Source organism: Zootoca vivipara, chromosome 13 (assembly GCF_965207765.1).
Source record: "Zootoca vivipara chromosome 13, rZooViv2.hap1.1, whole genome shotgun sequence".
In the NCBI taxonomy this organism is placed as follows: Eukaryota; Metazoa; Chordata; class Lepidosauria; order Squamata; family Lacertidae; genus Zootoca; species Zootoca vivipara.
In genome coordinates, this window is record NC_142596.1 from 16436387 (window position 1) to 16453260 (window position 16874).

Below are 16874 nucleotides of genomic sequence, written 5' to 3' on the forward strand. Positions count from 1 at the left end.
CACATGACCTGGAAGCTGTATGCCGGCTCCCTCGGCCAATAATGCGAGATGAGCGCGCAGTCCCAGAGTTGGTCACGACTGGACCTAATGGTCAGGGGTCCCTTTACCTTTTAAACCATATATCATAAAGACATCACAGTCTCCACTGTGCCTCATTTCCAAGAGGAAACATGAAGCCCAGGTAAATGCCTGGAACCCCTGAAATGTCACACTGATGTGAATGGGGTGATGTGTAACAATAGTTTATCGCTGGGTAGCATTTATAACCACCAGCACCTGGAAGACACTTGCCTGCCACCAGTGTCAAAGCAAGATTCAATTGTCAGTCTGGATGGCTTCTGCATGTGGAATTTGGGGAGCGAATGCCATCTTGTCCTTTGGCCAGCAAATTGTATTGAATGAGCCCTGGTTCCAGCTATGAAAAGACAAACCAAGCACACCTTCCAGGGAAACACAGCTGGCATGTTCTGGTCAGGGCAGATGAATGTAGGACCGCTATATTTCATTAATGAGAAGAGATGTCCACGGTGTACAGTATTTGGCAAATGCTGCAGCATTCACTCAGTGCAGAGGATGCACAGCATTTAGGTCAAACCAAGATAAGTCAAAGGGCTTCTAAGGCTAAAGGGATTTGACGTGACCGTGTTTTATTGCCTCCCGTAGATCATAGGGTGGTCATGAGAGGCCATTAAGAGGCAATTCTGCTTCCACCACAATGACCATTTTGGATTAGCTGTCGCTGCAAAATCTGATGCTACTTTTAACAACATTTATGTGTTTTAATTTCTTCCCTACTCATATACATTATACCTTGCCCTCTCCTCCATTATATATATTCCTTCAGTGGGACACCGCCCTCTCCCACGCTGCATTTTGAGATTGGCGAGAGTTCCTGCTCCAATTTCCATCTTTTAATGCTGCTTTTGCCGTTTATTAGCACAGCCTTCTCAGTGGTGACCCCATCACTGCCTGCCTTTGGGAAACACACATAAACTTACCCATGCCATCCAGCCTCTGAGGCAGTTGCTCAAAAAATTGTGAAATGTAGAATAATAAAAAAATATCATGAACAAATTACGGAATAGTAGAATCCTATGCATTTTTTTTTACTTAGAGGTAGATCCCACTAAGTTCAGGGGGACATGTTAGTAAGCATATTTGAGATTGCAACCTAGGTTGCTCAGTCAATAAAATTAAAGGGTTGCTATCCCTGTTCAGAGTACACCCATTAAAATTAACTAAAATGAGGAACTTAGGCCAATGGATTTTGATGGGTCTACTCTGAGTACAATGTAGTTGGATACAACCCAAAGGTCCATTTCTTTGCATTAGAATCAAGAACATTCACTACATCGTGTAGAGCTGGTGCCCATAACTTTATGGAGAGGCAACATGATAGCTCGTAAAATTATGCAGGGGCGAGGAGAAGAAAGTGGAGAGAGGAAAGTTTCCCTCTCGTAACACTAGAACTTGTGGGCATGCAATGAAGCTGAATGCTGGAAGATTCAGGATAGATAAAATGAAGTACAGTGGTGCCTCGCTTAACGAATGCCCTGCTTAACGAAAGGTTTTTTCTAGTGGAGGTTGCCTCGGTAGATGAATTCGTTTTACAAAAAATTCATCTAGCGAATCGTGGTTTCCCATAGGAATGCATTGAAATTCAATTAATGCGTTCCTATGGGCAAAAAAATTTCAAAAAAAAATTTTCAGTGCATTCCTGAAAAGACCCGTGGAACGAATTAAATTCGTCTAGCGAGGCACCACTGTATTTACTCATGCAGCACATAGTTACCAACTATGGAACTCACTCCTAAGGAGGGAGTGATGGCCACATAGATGGTTTTCAAAGACTAGAGAAATTAATGGAGGAAAAGGCTCTTGATGCCTACAATCTGCCTCCATAGTTGGAGGCAGTAATGGTTCTGAAAACCAGTTGCTGGAAGCCACATACATGGAAAAGGCTCTCGTGTTCAGATCCTGCTTGCAGGGTTCCCCCAGGTACCTGGTTGACCACAGTGAGAGCAGAATGCTGGACTACATGAGACTTTGGCTTGATCCAGCAGGCTCTTATGATGTTCTCAGGTTTAGGAGAACATACAGTCTGAGGGACTTCACAGGGAGCCTTCTGGGAATCACATGACAGTGGTAGGTGGGCAAAAATGGGTAGATCAATAGATGGGAGTCTTACCTTTGTACAGTTGGCTACATGCGAAAGTCGGAAATTCCTACACCACACCCACCTCTCTCCACACTCTGTCCAGGCAAGCAAAGGGGCATTGTCACATTTCAAGGGCACAGTCCAGCCCCACAAAAGCACTCAAGGAGAGCAGGAAGCAAGACTGTCAAGGAATGCGGCCTGGGGAAGAGACCTGTGGGATGGCTTGATGGTTGAGTTTGGCTCTCAGGACAGAGGTTCTCCACCCCTGCATTACACGACACCAGCAGTTAACAACAGCTCGTGATGCTTTATTATTTTAATGAAAATTTAAAAGGCAGGTTGTTAATTATACAGACACACAAAACTGGTTTTGCTATACAGAACACTTGGAAGTACAAAATACAGTTTTATCCACAACACAGTTCCACATTGACACCAAAGGGCTCTAACAGATACGGATGCAAATGGTAGAAAAAGTCAATGAAGACACGCACCCACCCACACACCATTGGCATATATTTTTAAGGGGCAAAGGTATGGCACATAATCTGAAGCTCTGAACTGAGCACTTTCAGTTTTAAATGAAAGAGAGTTCCAAACGCTTGCTTATCTCTTCCGTGCTGAAGTCAATGAGGATGATCTTGCCATAGTTAAGCACATTGTTTTCAGTGGGAAAATACTGTTGATAATGCTTGGCGTTAAAAAAAAACACGTTTCCTCCTTATAGAAAGGGGCCTGAGCTACAGTTGGATGAATCTGTCCATTTTGGTTTCACTCACGTTCTCATTTTTCCTATCTCAAAATCAGCACAGATTCAGTTTCAGTTTGAAAATTCTTTGTTTTAAAAAGTCCTTGGGAGAAACTTGCACTGAAATTGTGAGGACATTTCATAACATACACGTTTCTACGCAATGTACACACTTTTATTTTTGCAAAGCAATTTTCTTTAATATAAGGAATTTTTGAAGCAACTGTATTCTATGCATACTTTACCCTGGTATATGCATTTCTGTATGCACTATTTTGGGGGGGAATTGCTCTGCAAAATTTGGGAACATGAATTTCAAAGGATGGCTGTCTTTCATTTTGCACATTTTCAGAAAGTGTGAATTAACTATGTCCACCTTTCATTGTGAACTGTGTTGACAGGCAGAAATGAAGGATCAAGGACTGAGCCAGGGTAGAAACCAAATGTCTCGGGATGAATGGGCAAACCAAAGGGTGGAATCAAGAAAAGGATGAGGCAAGTCATGGAAGTCGGAGCCCGACAGAATCTTGGGTTTGCTGGCTTGTCAGATCTCTGCACTGGTCACAGGATGTGATCAGACCAGCAAATACATTTATTTAATATACTTAGAGGGCACTTTCCCAATGTTCAAAGCAGTGTATGATAATAACAATAATTTAATGCAACAGCAGCAAATAATAATTACAGATGTAGTCCTCAACCAACCAAATCCCTGCCCAAAAGTGTGCTGCAGGCCTTACGGAAAAACAGCACATCATATTTAAAAGCATGTTGTCAAAATGCCTCCTTTTCACTGTTGCAGTTTTAACTGCTTGTCATTTGGACAACTCAAGCAGGGCATGATCAGCTGACCGCAACTGACACATGGGTTGGATATAGTTAGATAGCCCTAATGGGATGCTCTAACTAAGTATTTGCTTGCCACTCTTTCCCCTTAAATCAGTGGGGCTTTAGTGCTGGTTTGGGTTCAAAAGTATGAAAAGTGCTTAACTTTGGCTGGATCATGCCAGGAGTTACTATAAGCAGAATGGCCTGTGTCCATGCAGTTGTTAATCCAGAAAAACAGGCTTGACAATTTAGCTCATATTTTGCTCCCATGTTTGTAGCAAAACATTACCATTCTACCCTTTGCCTACCTATATTTAGCAACACCTTCTGCCCCCTCCCCAGCCTAAAGAGCTAAGGGCCAGCCTTGCTTCTTGATTTCTAAGTTGAACACAGCCACAAAAACAAACTCACCAACTCTAAAACACATCTGTCCGTTGCCCATCTTGCGAGGCTACAAATCGGACATTGATAAGGCATTGATGGCTGCATGGCCGAGTAGCTTTTGGAAGGGAGAGGAAAAACAAGGATACAGGGTTGTATTGAATTGAATGTAGCCCTATGCAAAATGTTCCAATAGCAGAAGGATTTCTTCTCGCACAATGGAATGCTCTCCCCTCCTGCTGTGCTCCCTAAATCTGTTCTGGGGTTTTCTCCAACCCTTCAGAGCAGATTTGGGGATAGCATGGGGGGGATGAGAGGAGAGGGGGGAAAACCCCACTGCACTGGTGTTCATCCTCGAACCAGTGCAACTATTTAGCTGACTACTGCCCAGTGTGTAAAAATACACATTGGGGTAATAGGAGAAATCCAGCATGGTGGTTAACATTGCACCAGAAATGAACTAGCAGCTTAAGTGACAGTAGACTTGCTAAGAGGTACCTGTAATTAATGCAAAGAAAGGAAATCAAACCAAATATGGAGACGGATGATTTAAATTATAGGTGGAACTACATGTTACACTCAAGGTGAGACTTCTGTTGAAAATGGCACTGCTGCCATCAGGCATATCAGGCTCATTTGTAGAGTTGGATGAATTTGTCAGTTTCTGGTTCTCCAAGTTTCTCCTCTTCGCACTCTTAAATTCGTCTCTCCAGCAATTTGCTATGGGGGGAGCGGGAATCCTCATTAAAATGTGTCAGCATTTTAGTGCTATTTTTTTTCTAATATACACATTTCTACGTGCGGTTTTGACCTATACACAAATTATTGCAATTTCCCATAACAAATTGCATGCTTATGTGTCGTTTTCACTAATGCGTGCATTTTTATGCGCACTTTCCACCAATTTATGCATTTCTGTACGCATTTTCTGTTTGGAGAAACCGCATTGCAAAATTCAGAGACGTGTGAATTCCAAAGGATAGTTGTGTTTTGGCAGGCTTAATGGTACAGAAAGCATGAATTAGGTGGTTTCTCATTAAAATTCAAACAAAATGGCTAATCCCCTTATTGTAATGCTGCTGCCTTTCTCTGCCCCAGCCAGCAGTAGCCAACGATGGGTAGGAAAGCATTCCATAATATGACCTTGTGGCCATAGATAACTGAGCCTAGACATTATAGCTGAGCGGGGCTGGGTGTGTGTGTGTAAAATTTGATTCTAATAGTTGCAAGTGGGAGAGTTAACATGTCTTTCCACCTTCCATTTGATAAGCATTTTGAACTAGTCTCTTCAACAGAAGCACCACCACCATAATTTTGTTAGCTAAAGATGTTAAGCTCCACATTAGAACCTGCCTCTTTCCAGAAACCAATGGCCCAACACAGCTGCTGACTACAGCTATTGCTGCAATGTTACTTGCCAATATCTTGCTTAGCTTAAAACAACAACAACAACAACCCACATGTCTCGTTTGTTTTCTAAACCACTTTCAAGCAGTATTATGGTCACAATCCAGCTGTAGGGTGCAAAGGGGCACTGCACAGAAATGTTATCATAATGGTTTGGCTTAGTGTTACAAGCAGATGAAACCGTAGATTGCCAAAGCCACGTTAATTTATATAGCCGATGGAGTGGTGTGCAGAGCCCCAACGGGCATATATAGGGATTTCAAAGCGAAATAAATGTGCAACCTGTCCCCTTAAGCTTAGACTGTAAGCCCTCCAAATATATTGCTACCCTCTTCAGGCACATTTGTCCCTTCTCACGGACTTCCCTTGCATATGGTAAAATAACAAATCCAAAACTCAAGATCCAGTTTGTACAACACCAGATATACAGATAGTACTAAAATGTACATACATTCGAGCCTAGCTGTGTTAAAATGAGATAGGAAAGGCGCTGGAATCTCCTGGGTTATAGTTACATTCAACCTTACATTCAAACTGGCCTAAAATGACCATAAAAAAGGATCAAAATGGCTTCAATCTCTGTTGTCATGGGGTGAGGGGACCATTTGCACAACCATGTACAGACATTCTCAGCTGTTCTGCTACCTTTCCAAGAACCACCAGAATGGAGCTCGCTGACCCCCTGTGGTCTATGGGCCACAGCTAGGGAGCTCCACAAGAACTAGAGGTCTTATCTTCAAGTAGCCAGCAGAGGACTGGAGTGCTTATTTCATTATCTGTTCACACAAGCAGCTTTCTCTAAAGGGGGAAGTTAGAAATAATTCACATTCAAATATTAAGAGCCAAGAGAAAGTTAAAAATCAAAGTGCCTCCCTGCTCGTCCCCCACCACCCGCCCCACCCAAGCTCAAAACCCTACCACAAATGGGAATGAAATACAAAATGAATCCTCGAGGCGAATGCCAACCAGGTGGCGTTAGGTTATTTCATTAGAACCTGCATGGTCAACACTTGGAAGGAGCGCAAGTGATTATCTGAAGTATGAGAATAGGGGTATCTTGTTTTATAGCTTCTATGATAATGTTAACACAGGGAAAGCAGATCCCCAACTACCCTGGTATGATGATTTCCTTTCCCAGAATGTCCTTTGCAGAGGTTATCTGGCTAGGTAAAATTTACTCAGAAAATGGAGGAAACATTCCCAAATCAGCAAAATCTTCAATGTTGTAATTGCCGGTCCCTTGGGTTGGATCTCCTGGAATAGGCAGCATATCCTGGATGATAAAAGAAAATGGAAGGGAAACATGATTTTTCTTGTATCCTTATCTAGGGCAAAGACCCTTTAGCATCTCCCCCCTTTGTCGCTTAACTGTACAGCAGGCTTCCTCAACCTCGGCCCTCCGGATGTTTTTGGCCTACAACTCCCATGATCCCTAGCTAGTAGGACCAGTGGTCAGGAATGGTGGGAATTGTAGTCTCAAAAAACATCAGGAGGGCCGAGGTTGAGGAAGCCTGCTGTACAGCAACTAATGGCAAAAGCAGCAAGGAACAGGCAGCTTGCAATTTAAGGAAAGAAGTGCTCTGTGCAAAATCTCACGACTGGTGTAGTGCATTGCCAGCCCAGCCAGGTAAGCCACACCTGCGCCCACACCTGCGTAGGGCCACTTAAACCTGGAGCTGGCACCAAACTTCAGTTTCTGTAGCTCCACATCTAGCTTGGATGTGACCAGATGACCGACCATTTCTTTCCATAAGGAATAAACGATATTTGTTGCCAGTTTGCTGCTTTTTTACCAGGACCCAAAAGGTCACCTGCAAGAGACGGATCACCTTGCCATGCTGAATCGCGGGCCAAGGGCTCACCTGGAACACTTCTGTCTGGCTGGTTTGCTGGTGAGGGTGCTGCTCGCTGTTTTGCTGGTTGTGATGTTGGCTTTGCCACTGGGACCACACCTCCGAAGGCCTCCCTTGGAACTGTCCGCTGCTTTGGCTGCTTTCAGCTGAAAAATAACATAAAGTTACAAGAGTGGGTCTTTTAAAACAAAATATTCGCTCCTGCCTACCTTAGGTCTATTCCTCTGTGTCTGAGGTTTGCACAGTGTTCCTTCATGCATTTAGGATTATCTTCTCCTTTATAAAGTTGCATGCGTACTCACATGCATTGCCTGCCAAGGTCTAAAGGAGAGGCCTCTGTTCTCGTTCTGCCCCCACCTGCACTATGCTAAAGTGGTACCTTGGGTTACACACTTCGGATTACAGACTCCGCAAACCCGGAAGTAGTACCTCGGGTTAAGATCTTTACCTCAGGATGAGAACAGAAATTGCACGGCAGCAGTGGGCGGCCCCATTAGCTAAAGTGGTACCTCAGGTTAAGAACGGTTTCAGGTTAAGGACAGACCTCCGGAAGGAATTAAGTTTGTAACCAGAGGTACCACTGTACTGCGTTAAACAGCCACGGCTTTATCCAAAGAATCCTGAGAACTGTAGCTTGTAAAGGATGCTGAGTTGTTAGGAGATCCCTAGTCCCCTCACAGAGCTACATTTCCCAGAGTTCGCTGGGATGAGGGACTCACTGACTGTTAAAACCACTCTGGGAATTGTAGCTCTGTGAGAAGAGTATAGATGCTTGCAAACATCTTTCAGCACCCTTTACAAACTACACTTGCTAGGATTTAAATTGGTATGATACTGCTTTAAATGTATAGCGCGGATGTGGCATCTGTCCAGATGGAAATTGCAAAAGGCAGCGCCTTTCCTGTGGTGGCTCCCCAGCCCTAGAACCCCCTTCCAAAAGAGATGTACCGAAGCAAGGCTTTGCAATCATTTAGCAGGAATGTGACACCAGATTTTTAAAAAGTTATGCAGGCATTACAGATTGTTAGGAGCTTTGCTCTGTATTACTGTATCAACCAATGAGATGAGTCGGAAAGTATGCTTAAAGACTGTATTTCACTGGCTTCTGCTGGTTAAATTTGAAAGCTGCCATAAGCATCTTGATAAAGTAGGAAGGTTATGCTATATCTTTAAAAAGTTACAATAATTACATAAACATATAAATAATATTCACCACCTAATTCCACTAGTCTGAAATCAAGGAATGGGTCAAATGCGTAACTTTTTCTAATTAAAAAAAAAAAAAAGCCAAATGTCATAGCGACAAACTGGTTTCGTATCTGTACTTTTGTGCAAGAGTTAAAATTACTCCTTTTTTCTTAATCATAATAGTAATGCCCTGAATAAACAGAGCACATGCAGAACAGCTCCATCTGGAATCCCAGCAGTCCTGCGTGGGGAGGGCAGCACTTTAGGGCAGAAGTCAAGGGCCTCACTTAATGGAATGAGCAAGAAACCCCCTCCTCACAATGCAGGTGGGCTGACTTGACACATTTAAAAATGTGAAGTAATCATATGCATTGTCTTCTGAAGAGCACCCCCCCCAAAAAAGACCATTAGGTACAGTCTAACAATGACCTCGCTTAGAACGCTGTGGAATCCCATGGGAACGCAATTTGCCTGCCCAATCTCAAAACCTTGCATAACCCACCCCTACCAATTGCATTGGTTAAATCCATCTCATCTGGCCCAACCTGACCCCATCCCTGGACAGAAAAAGCCACTCTGAAGGAGAACATCCTCCACAGATTCTGGAAGGTGCAGAGACTCAGGCTTTGGTGAATCTCCTGCAAAAGGGAAGAGAGTTTCAAAGCTGAGAGGCACCCAGTCTCCCTGTGATCCCTTGAGCTCATGGATGGTGAGTTAAAGAGAGTATTATGGCCACCTATTATTTAAAAGGACTCAATTCGTAATAACTGGATTAGGAAACTTGACCAAAGTCGGGTAAGGTCAAAGCAAAAGACCCTTCCTCAATGGGAATATTTTGGTTGAGTTTTGAGCTTCTCTGTGTGTGACTTAAAGAACAAAACAACAACAGTAATAATAACCCCCATGCTTACGGGAGGCTTTGGTATCTAAGTGATCTCTCTTCACCTTTTGTTCCTGGCATTCGTGTTCAAACCGCAGAAATTGATTCATAGCTTGTCCTGAATTATCTGCTACAAACTCCAGGCTTGAGATATGCTCTTCAGTTTGCTGACGCGAGAAAATATAAATTCAAGCTCTTCCCCACTCAGCACAACAGCATTTTCTCCAAGTGCAAACAAACAAGACTGCCAGGTTTCAGGGCTCAAGGTGGATGGACTTTGGGATGACCAATGAGCACCATATATCTCCTATGGACTGGGGTAGTCAGCCTCTCTCTCTTGCATATGTTGTTGCACCTCAATGCTCATCATCCCTTTGCTCTGCTGGCTGAGACTGATGGGAGCTGGGGTGCAACAACATATGGAGGGTACCATGTTGGCTGCCCCTGCTTTAGACAACTGCCTCTACACACACACAGAGAGAGAGGAAGAATGGATTTAGGCTTGTAGACGTACAATCGTGGCTCCTACTTATTTTTCTGAATTTATACCCCACCTTTCTTCCAAGGAGCTCAAGGCAATATATATGGTTCTCCCCCTTCTCATTTCATCCTGACAACAACCCCATGAGGTAGGTTAGGCTGGGAGAGAATGCCTGGCTGCAGGTCACCTAGTAAGAGCTTCATGGCTGAGTGCTGGATCTGAACCCTGGTCCTTCAGCGATTTATTCCTTCAATATAGACCAAGCTGCTTTCTGGTTGTGCGCTAGGGTGATGACTTTTTCATTTCCCCCCCTCAAAAATTATTTCCTGTAGCACAAATGGATGAACTTTTGCCTATTAATGACTAAAATGAGGTATATTCCATTGAAATATTTAAAAAGGTTACGCACAAACCGTTTTTAATTTTTTTGTATGCCGTTTTACCATTTCATAAAATTGTATTAACAATTCTATATATATTTCGTATCAAATTTGGACACAACACCACATTCCACAATGGGGAGTGTTCTTAGCAACATAGGGTATACAAATGTCACACCTGCGCAAGGTAAAAGCCCCTTTTGGGGACCTCAAAACTCAGCCAGCAGACCCTGCCGGACATGCTGGGAAAAGAACCTACAGGAGAGGTAGCAAAACATCGTCCTCTAGCGGCGTCTATACTGTTACTGCAGCTAAAAAAAGCTTCCTTGTGTGTTTGATGACCCTATATAATGTTGTATATATGTGACGCCAAAGCTTGGGTTCAATTTTATATCTGCTTACAGTGACTTCAAAAATGGTAAAAAAAACTGATAAATAAATTTTTAAAAACCATTTTGTGTGTGAGGTAATGAAAGCTCATCAAATTATGATACAGGGAAATGAGGTTGTAAAAAAAAGTCATCACCCTATTGTGCACTGTGGCTCACCAGTTTAGTCAAACAAACTACACACCCACACCTGACATATAAAGCACATGGCCTTCCCCAAAGAATTCTGGGAACTGTGGTTTTTAAGAGTTCTGGGGAATTGTAGCTCTGCGAGGGGGTAAACTATGGTTTCCAGGATTCGTTTGTGGAGGGGAAAGGGAAATCATGACTGTTACAGTGGTACAAATGTGCTTTAAAAGTGCAGATACTGTCTAGCCTTCTTAACTGGCCATTCTGCTTGCTGGGCCCCCAGATCACATGAATCAAGACAGCTGCACATCATAGTTGCACTCAGGTCTTGCTTGTGGGCCTCCCATTGGAACATCTGGTTGGCCACTACGAGAACAGGATGCGGGACTAGGTGGGCTATGGACATGGGCCTGATCCACAAGAGTTCTTAGTAAGTCAAAGAGACCTCATTGTACCTCACCGTGCTTTTATTTTAGGCGAGGCAGCCAGGCTCGATACCTACCAAATCCTGCTGTCCTGTTAGCTAGGCTGGAGTAGGCATTCCCGCTCGGAGAGGAGGTAGCAGGACTGGACAGGGGGCTGTACGATGCTGGGTCAGCAGGGTAAGTGTGACTGGTTCCGATTGCAAAGGGAGAAGACTGAGCCTTGCCAGACTGCGAAGGAATTTGCTGAATAGGAGAGTGAAAGACAACAACATCGAGGCGTTATCATCCTTCCTGCGGCATTTGACCCAAGAACAAAGTGGTGCAACAGACTTCCATCTCGGCACATCTATTTGCAAAACAAGCATCTTTGCAGAGCTAGTTAGGTGGGTTGCTCTGCTCCAGCAATGTGGGTTCAGGGCTGTTTAATTTCAAGAAACCCTAAGCATAGCTCTTTGCTTGTTCCCGCTCTTCCCAGGCCAATGGTGGGGAACCCCTCTCAGTCCGAGGGCCACATTCCCCTCTTGTGTGGGAATTGGGGGGGGAGGGGTGTCACATGCCAGTGGCCAGCCAGACCAGGGGCAATGAATGTAAATGTTACCTCAACACCCCATCCTCCATCCAGGGAAGGAAGAGGCATTATCAGAATTCAAGGACACATTCAGCCAGGCTTTTTAAAAGTTTGCCAAATTGCTTTTATTGCTTTTCCAAATTTTACCTAATCAGCCACAAATTAAAATAAATTTAATACCCCCCCTGAAAATAGTTTCCTACACTCTGTTGTTGATGTATTGTTGCTGATTTATTTTCCTAGTTGCTTCTAATACATAAACTTATTTATCCTTAACCACCAGCTATCCACTTGCCAATTCCTGCAAGTACAATATTTTAACAATTGCAGTAACTACAAGTGAAGTTACTCCGCAAATGATCAAATCCACAATAAACCAGTAATGAACACATCCAACCAGGCTAAAGTGTTCTGTGTACAAACAGGGCCAGTGAGAGATGGGGCTTGGGGTTTGTTTCAAGGACCAGATCGAGAGGCCTTGAGGACTGCCTCTGGTCTCTGTGCTGGAGTTTCCCTACTCCTCTCCTAGGTTAGCGGGTGCTGGCTCCAGGCTTTGCGAGAGTCTTTAGGCCAGGCATCCCCAAACTGCGGCCCTCCAGATGTTTTGGCCTACAACTCCCATGATCCCTAGCTAACAAGACCAGTGGTCGGGGAAGATGGGAATTGTAGTCCAAAACATCTGGAGGGCCAAAGTTTGGGGGTGCCTGCTTTAGGCAATATGTATTCAGGAAGGCCGCCTCTCGGAGTGAGACTCCTGTCTCTACCGCCTTCTCTCTTTGGGCCCAGGAAGTGAAACCTTTTCTGCAACTTTTTCTATAACTCTCCTACCTGTCCTGGAAATGGAGGGCGACTTCCTGTCCAGGCAACTTGACTCTGATTTAGCTGGCGTGAGATCTGGGACAGGTTCTGACCAGCTGATGATGATGACTGGATGTCGTTGACGCCGGGCACGTGGACCACAGATGAGCTTCAAAGGGAGAGAACAGGAATGAGTCTGACGTTATAAGGATGCTCACGGCATTGCATTCAATGTTACTCATAGAACAGGCCTAACAAAATCAACAACTACTTTAGGTTCATTAATTTCACGGCTCTGAGTAAAACGTTGTTGAATACAACCTACTGTTTACAAGAACACCTGTAATTGCAGTTTGCAAACCTCCCAGTCAACCAGTTAAACAAATCACGTTTTGGGACACATGGACTACAACTCAAATGCAAAAAATGCAGGCTATTACTTTTGCTGCATTGAACATCTCAGAATAACCCTTTGATCTTCAGTAAACTTCTTCCTATGAGATGTGGGTGGCGCTGTGGGTTAAACCACAGAGCCTAGGGCTTGCCGATCAGAAGTTCGGCGGTTCAAATCCCCACGACGGGGTGAGCTCCCATTGCTTGGTCCCAGCTTCTGCCAACCTAGCAGTTTGAGAGCACAACATGCAAGTAGATAAATAGGTTCCGCTCTGGCGGGAAGGTAAACAGCGTTTCTGTACGCTGCTCTGGTTCGCCAGAAGCGGCTTAGTCATGCTGGCCACATGACCCAGAAGCTGTACGACGGCTCCCTCGGCCAGTAAAGCGAGATGAGCGCCGCAACCCCAGAGTCGTCTGCGACTGGGCCTAATGGTCAGGGGTCCCTTTACCTTTATCTTAAACTTCTTCCTAGGATTCATGGCAATATTTTAAAAGTATACAGGGTTTTTTTATTGCCTGGTATTCTAGATCAACTAGCAATGAAGATATATAGAAAGCTGAAGAGGGACCCTGATAAGGAATTAACAAGAATATAAGTACAGTGGTACCTCTGGTTGCGAACGGCATCCGTTCCGGAGCTCCGGTCACATCCCGAGGAATTCGCAACCAGAGGTGCTGCTTCTGAGCATGGTGCGGTTTAGTGCTTCTGTGCATGGCAAAACCCGGAAAAATACTTCCGGGTTTGCCACGTACGTATCCCAAAGGATACGCAACCGGAGGTGAATGGAAGTACAGTGGTACCTCGGTTTATGAACACAATTGGTTCCAGAAGTCTGTTCATAAACTGAAGCGTTCATAAACTGCAGCGAACTTTCCCAGTGAAAGTAATGGAAACTGGATTAATCCGTTCCAGACGGGTCCACGGAGTACTCAACCTGAAGCGTACTTAACCCGAAGCATGTGTGTAATTGGTTCCGGAAGTCTGTTTATAAACTGAAGCATTCATAAACTGAAGCGAACTTTCCCATTGAAAGTAATGGAAAGTGAATTAATCCGTTCCAGATGGGTCCGCGGCGTTCGTAAACCGAAAATTCGTAAACCGAGGTGTTCATAAACCGAGGTTCCACTGTAGAGGTACCACTGTAGCTTATAAGCACACAGGTACTTTCAGAGTCTCCTTCAGAGATGCCCACTGCCCATTCTTTCTGCAGAAGTCACTACCCTGGATTTGCCTAATGGAAGGAAGTATTAAAGCCAGAACAATTACTCATGCAGAGATTAAACAACATGCAAGTTCATCTGAGGATGAACCAATTCAGCAACGTTTCTGAACATTCTAGTCCTATTTGATGGAGAAATGCAGCAGAACACCCCCCCCCAAGGCTGGTTAAAGGGAGGCATGGCCAGGAGCAGTGAAACACACAAAAACGCAACAGTCAGACATTCTGGGCTTGCAAAACACCCTTAATTATTTAATTTATTTCTCATGGTAGGCTAGGACTGCACTCATGGCACACACAAATGTACCCTGGCAGCAATTTCGGGGAATTGCTCTAGTAACAGAGCCAGAGAGTGTCAACCAAGGGACTCAAATCTTGGCAGCATAAAGGAGAAGATGAAAACAACTCTCCCCCCCCCTGCCTTTTGCAGGTGTTTTTAAGCTTCAAGAGATCCTCCTGAGCCTACATGAGCACACACAATGGGCAACAGTCTTCTTAAGCAGAGCCGTGGAACCTCCATTCCTTCGTTTTACCATGGATCATGTGTATACAACCAAAGGCTGGATGCAATTCATATATTTGCTATGGGTGATATTGCCTCCCCCTGCATTGGTTTCCAAAAGGATGCTATTCATAATTGCAGAATGCCCCAAAAGTATACTTTTCCTACAAAAGAGACACAAAACATTTGATTCCTGAGTTTTGTTTTTGTAACAAAACAAAACACCAGAAAAAGTGCTATGCAGCAGCCTAAAGGATATCTCCTCCCCCACTTCTCAATTCACGATATATTTTCCATTTCCACTTTATTCTCTGCAGAAAACAATAATAGCGGCACACAGCATTTGTTTAACAAAGGCCAAGGGTTCAGAGTGCTTTGCAGGCGTTCTCTCTGTCGTACTTAAAACCTTGCTAGAGGAGCCATAGCTCAGTGGAATAGCGCACACTTAATATAGGTCCAATCCCTGGCACCTCTAGGTAGGGCTGGGAAAGACTCCTGCTTGAAAACTAAACCTGTGCTCTGTTGCTGAGCTACGGACTCTCATTGGTGGACCGACAGATGATGTGGCAAAGTCATGTGCCCCAGGGCCAATGTGTAACATTTTAAGGGTCATGGGAGGCAGGCAAGACCCACCCAGCATGTTTCTCTGGACCAAGTCCGCACGCCAAGTAAATCAGATTACTGTAACAAAACAGTGAGAAGACCCAGACCACAGTTCTTACAGTGGTCAACCAGTTGCCTGTTGGAAATCCACAAGCAGGACCTGAGCACAAGAGCACTTTCTCCCCTTCTGTGGTTTCCAGAAACTGGTATTCAAAAGCATACAGCCTCAAGACTGTGGAATCACAGAGTTGGAAGGGGCCACGAGGGTCCTCTAGTCCACCCCATGCAACGCAGGGATCTTTTGCCCAAAGTGGGGCTCAAACCCACGACCCTGAGATAAAAGAGTTTTATGCTGTACCAACTGAGCTATCCCAAGTTGAGGGGTTATAGAGTAATAATATCCAAGCAAACTCAGAAGTAAGCCCTACTCAGTTCAATAGGACTTACTCCCAAGTAGAAGTGTATAGGATTGCGGCCTTAGGAAGCCTCACCATTACAGACTTTGAGTCTTTAGATCAAAGAACCTGGAAAAAATAAAATACGTAACTACTTTGTACTGCATGATCGCTGTCTTGTTATGACTTTTATGACATGATGTACCTTTTTGGAATTTCCCTGAACGGAGAATTGAATCTCGTTCAAAAAATACTAGCTGTGCGGTTATGTTATGTAATAAATTATGTTCTGTAATAAATTTGCCCTGTACAGCTTACTAACACTACAGAAAAAGGAGATCAGAGATCTTCTGTGCTATGTCTGTTTTCATGATTATGTAACATTCAAAAGCAAATAAATACTTATTAACTATACCGGCCTCACTTTTATGTTACAGGAGACACCCAACAGAATAGCATAGAAATCTACACACAACCTTCAAAGAAAACAGTTCAGGAATCCCAAACCTCAGAACAGCCATGGGAAATGAGTTGCACTGTAATGCAGCCCTAGCTTCAAATATCGGATTTAATTAAAGCGTATTTTAATACTGGCAATACCCTCCAGGGCTGCTTACTGATTGCTTTTTCATTCAGGCAATAAACATCAAGGAAGGTTTTTTTCTTTCCAAGAAAAGCGTTTCCTTCCCAACAAAAACACTATCAATTATATGCTCAAAACAAACCACACCACACTCATTTCTACAAAAACACAGTTGGCATTTGATTTCTAATTCCCGCTCCTGTGCACCTAACTGGTGAATGGTGTGCTCCCGCACCCTCTCTCTTTCCTCACTCCCCTTTCTTGTTCATTATTCAGCCTGTGTTACCTTTTTTGGCTCTGGAATTTAGGGTCACTACACAATTCAACGAAATCCTACTTGAATAGCTGCATGAGTTACAGCTGTTTAATGTGCATTTAGACAATGCACATCTGTGGAGAAGAACAGGCTTTCCTTTTCTGGGAGAGTCATTTTATCCGAATGAGAGAGAGAAGGGGGTTGCCTCTTCTAAGATGGTGTCTGCCTTCTGCAGTTTTTAAAACTGTGGTTCCCAACGTGGGACACACACCCCACAGGGGGGCAATTTGATTTTTAACAGGGGCAATT

General features: G+C 44.0%; 1 protein-coding gene across 3 annotated transcripts in view; it reads right to left on the reverse strand.

The window, feature by feature from the left end:
- Positions 1–2459: 2459 nt before the first annotated feature.
- Positions 2460–16874, reverse strand: part of ARNT2 (aryl hydrocarbon receptor nuclear translocator 2) — a 147014-nt gene continuing 132599 nt past the window's right edge. For 2 of the 3 annotated variants that reach the window (XM_088656510.1, XM_035131344.3), the window contains exons 16-19: positions 12644–12782; positions 11325–11490; positions 7385–7521; positions 2460–6795 (exon numbers count right to left, since the gene is read on the reverse strand). In XM_088656510.1, the coding sequence (XP_088512636.1) occupies positions 6697–6795; positions 7385–7521; positions 11325–11490; positions 12644–12782 (541 nt within the window). In that variant the 3' untranslated portion in view covers positions 2460–6696. The remainder of the gene's footprint in view (positions 6796–7384; positions 7522–11324; positions 11491–12643; positions 12783–16874) is intronic. The other variant, XM_088656511.1, reaches the window with a different exon arrangement.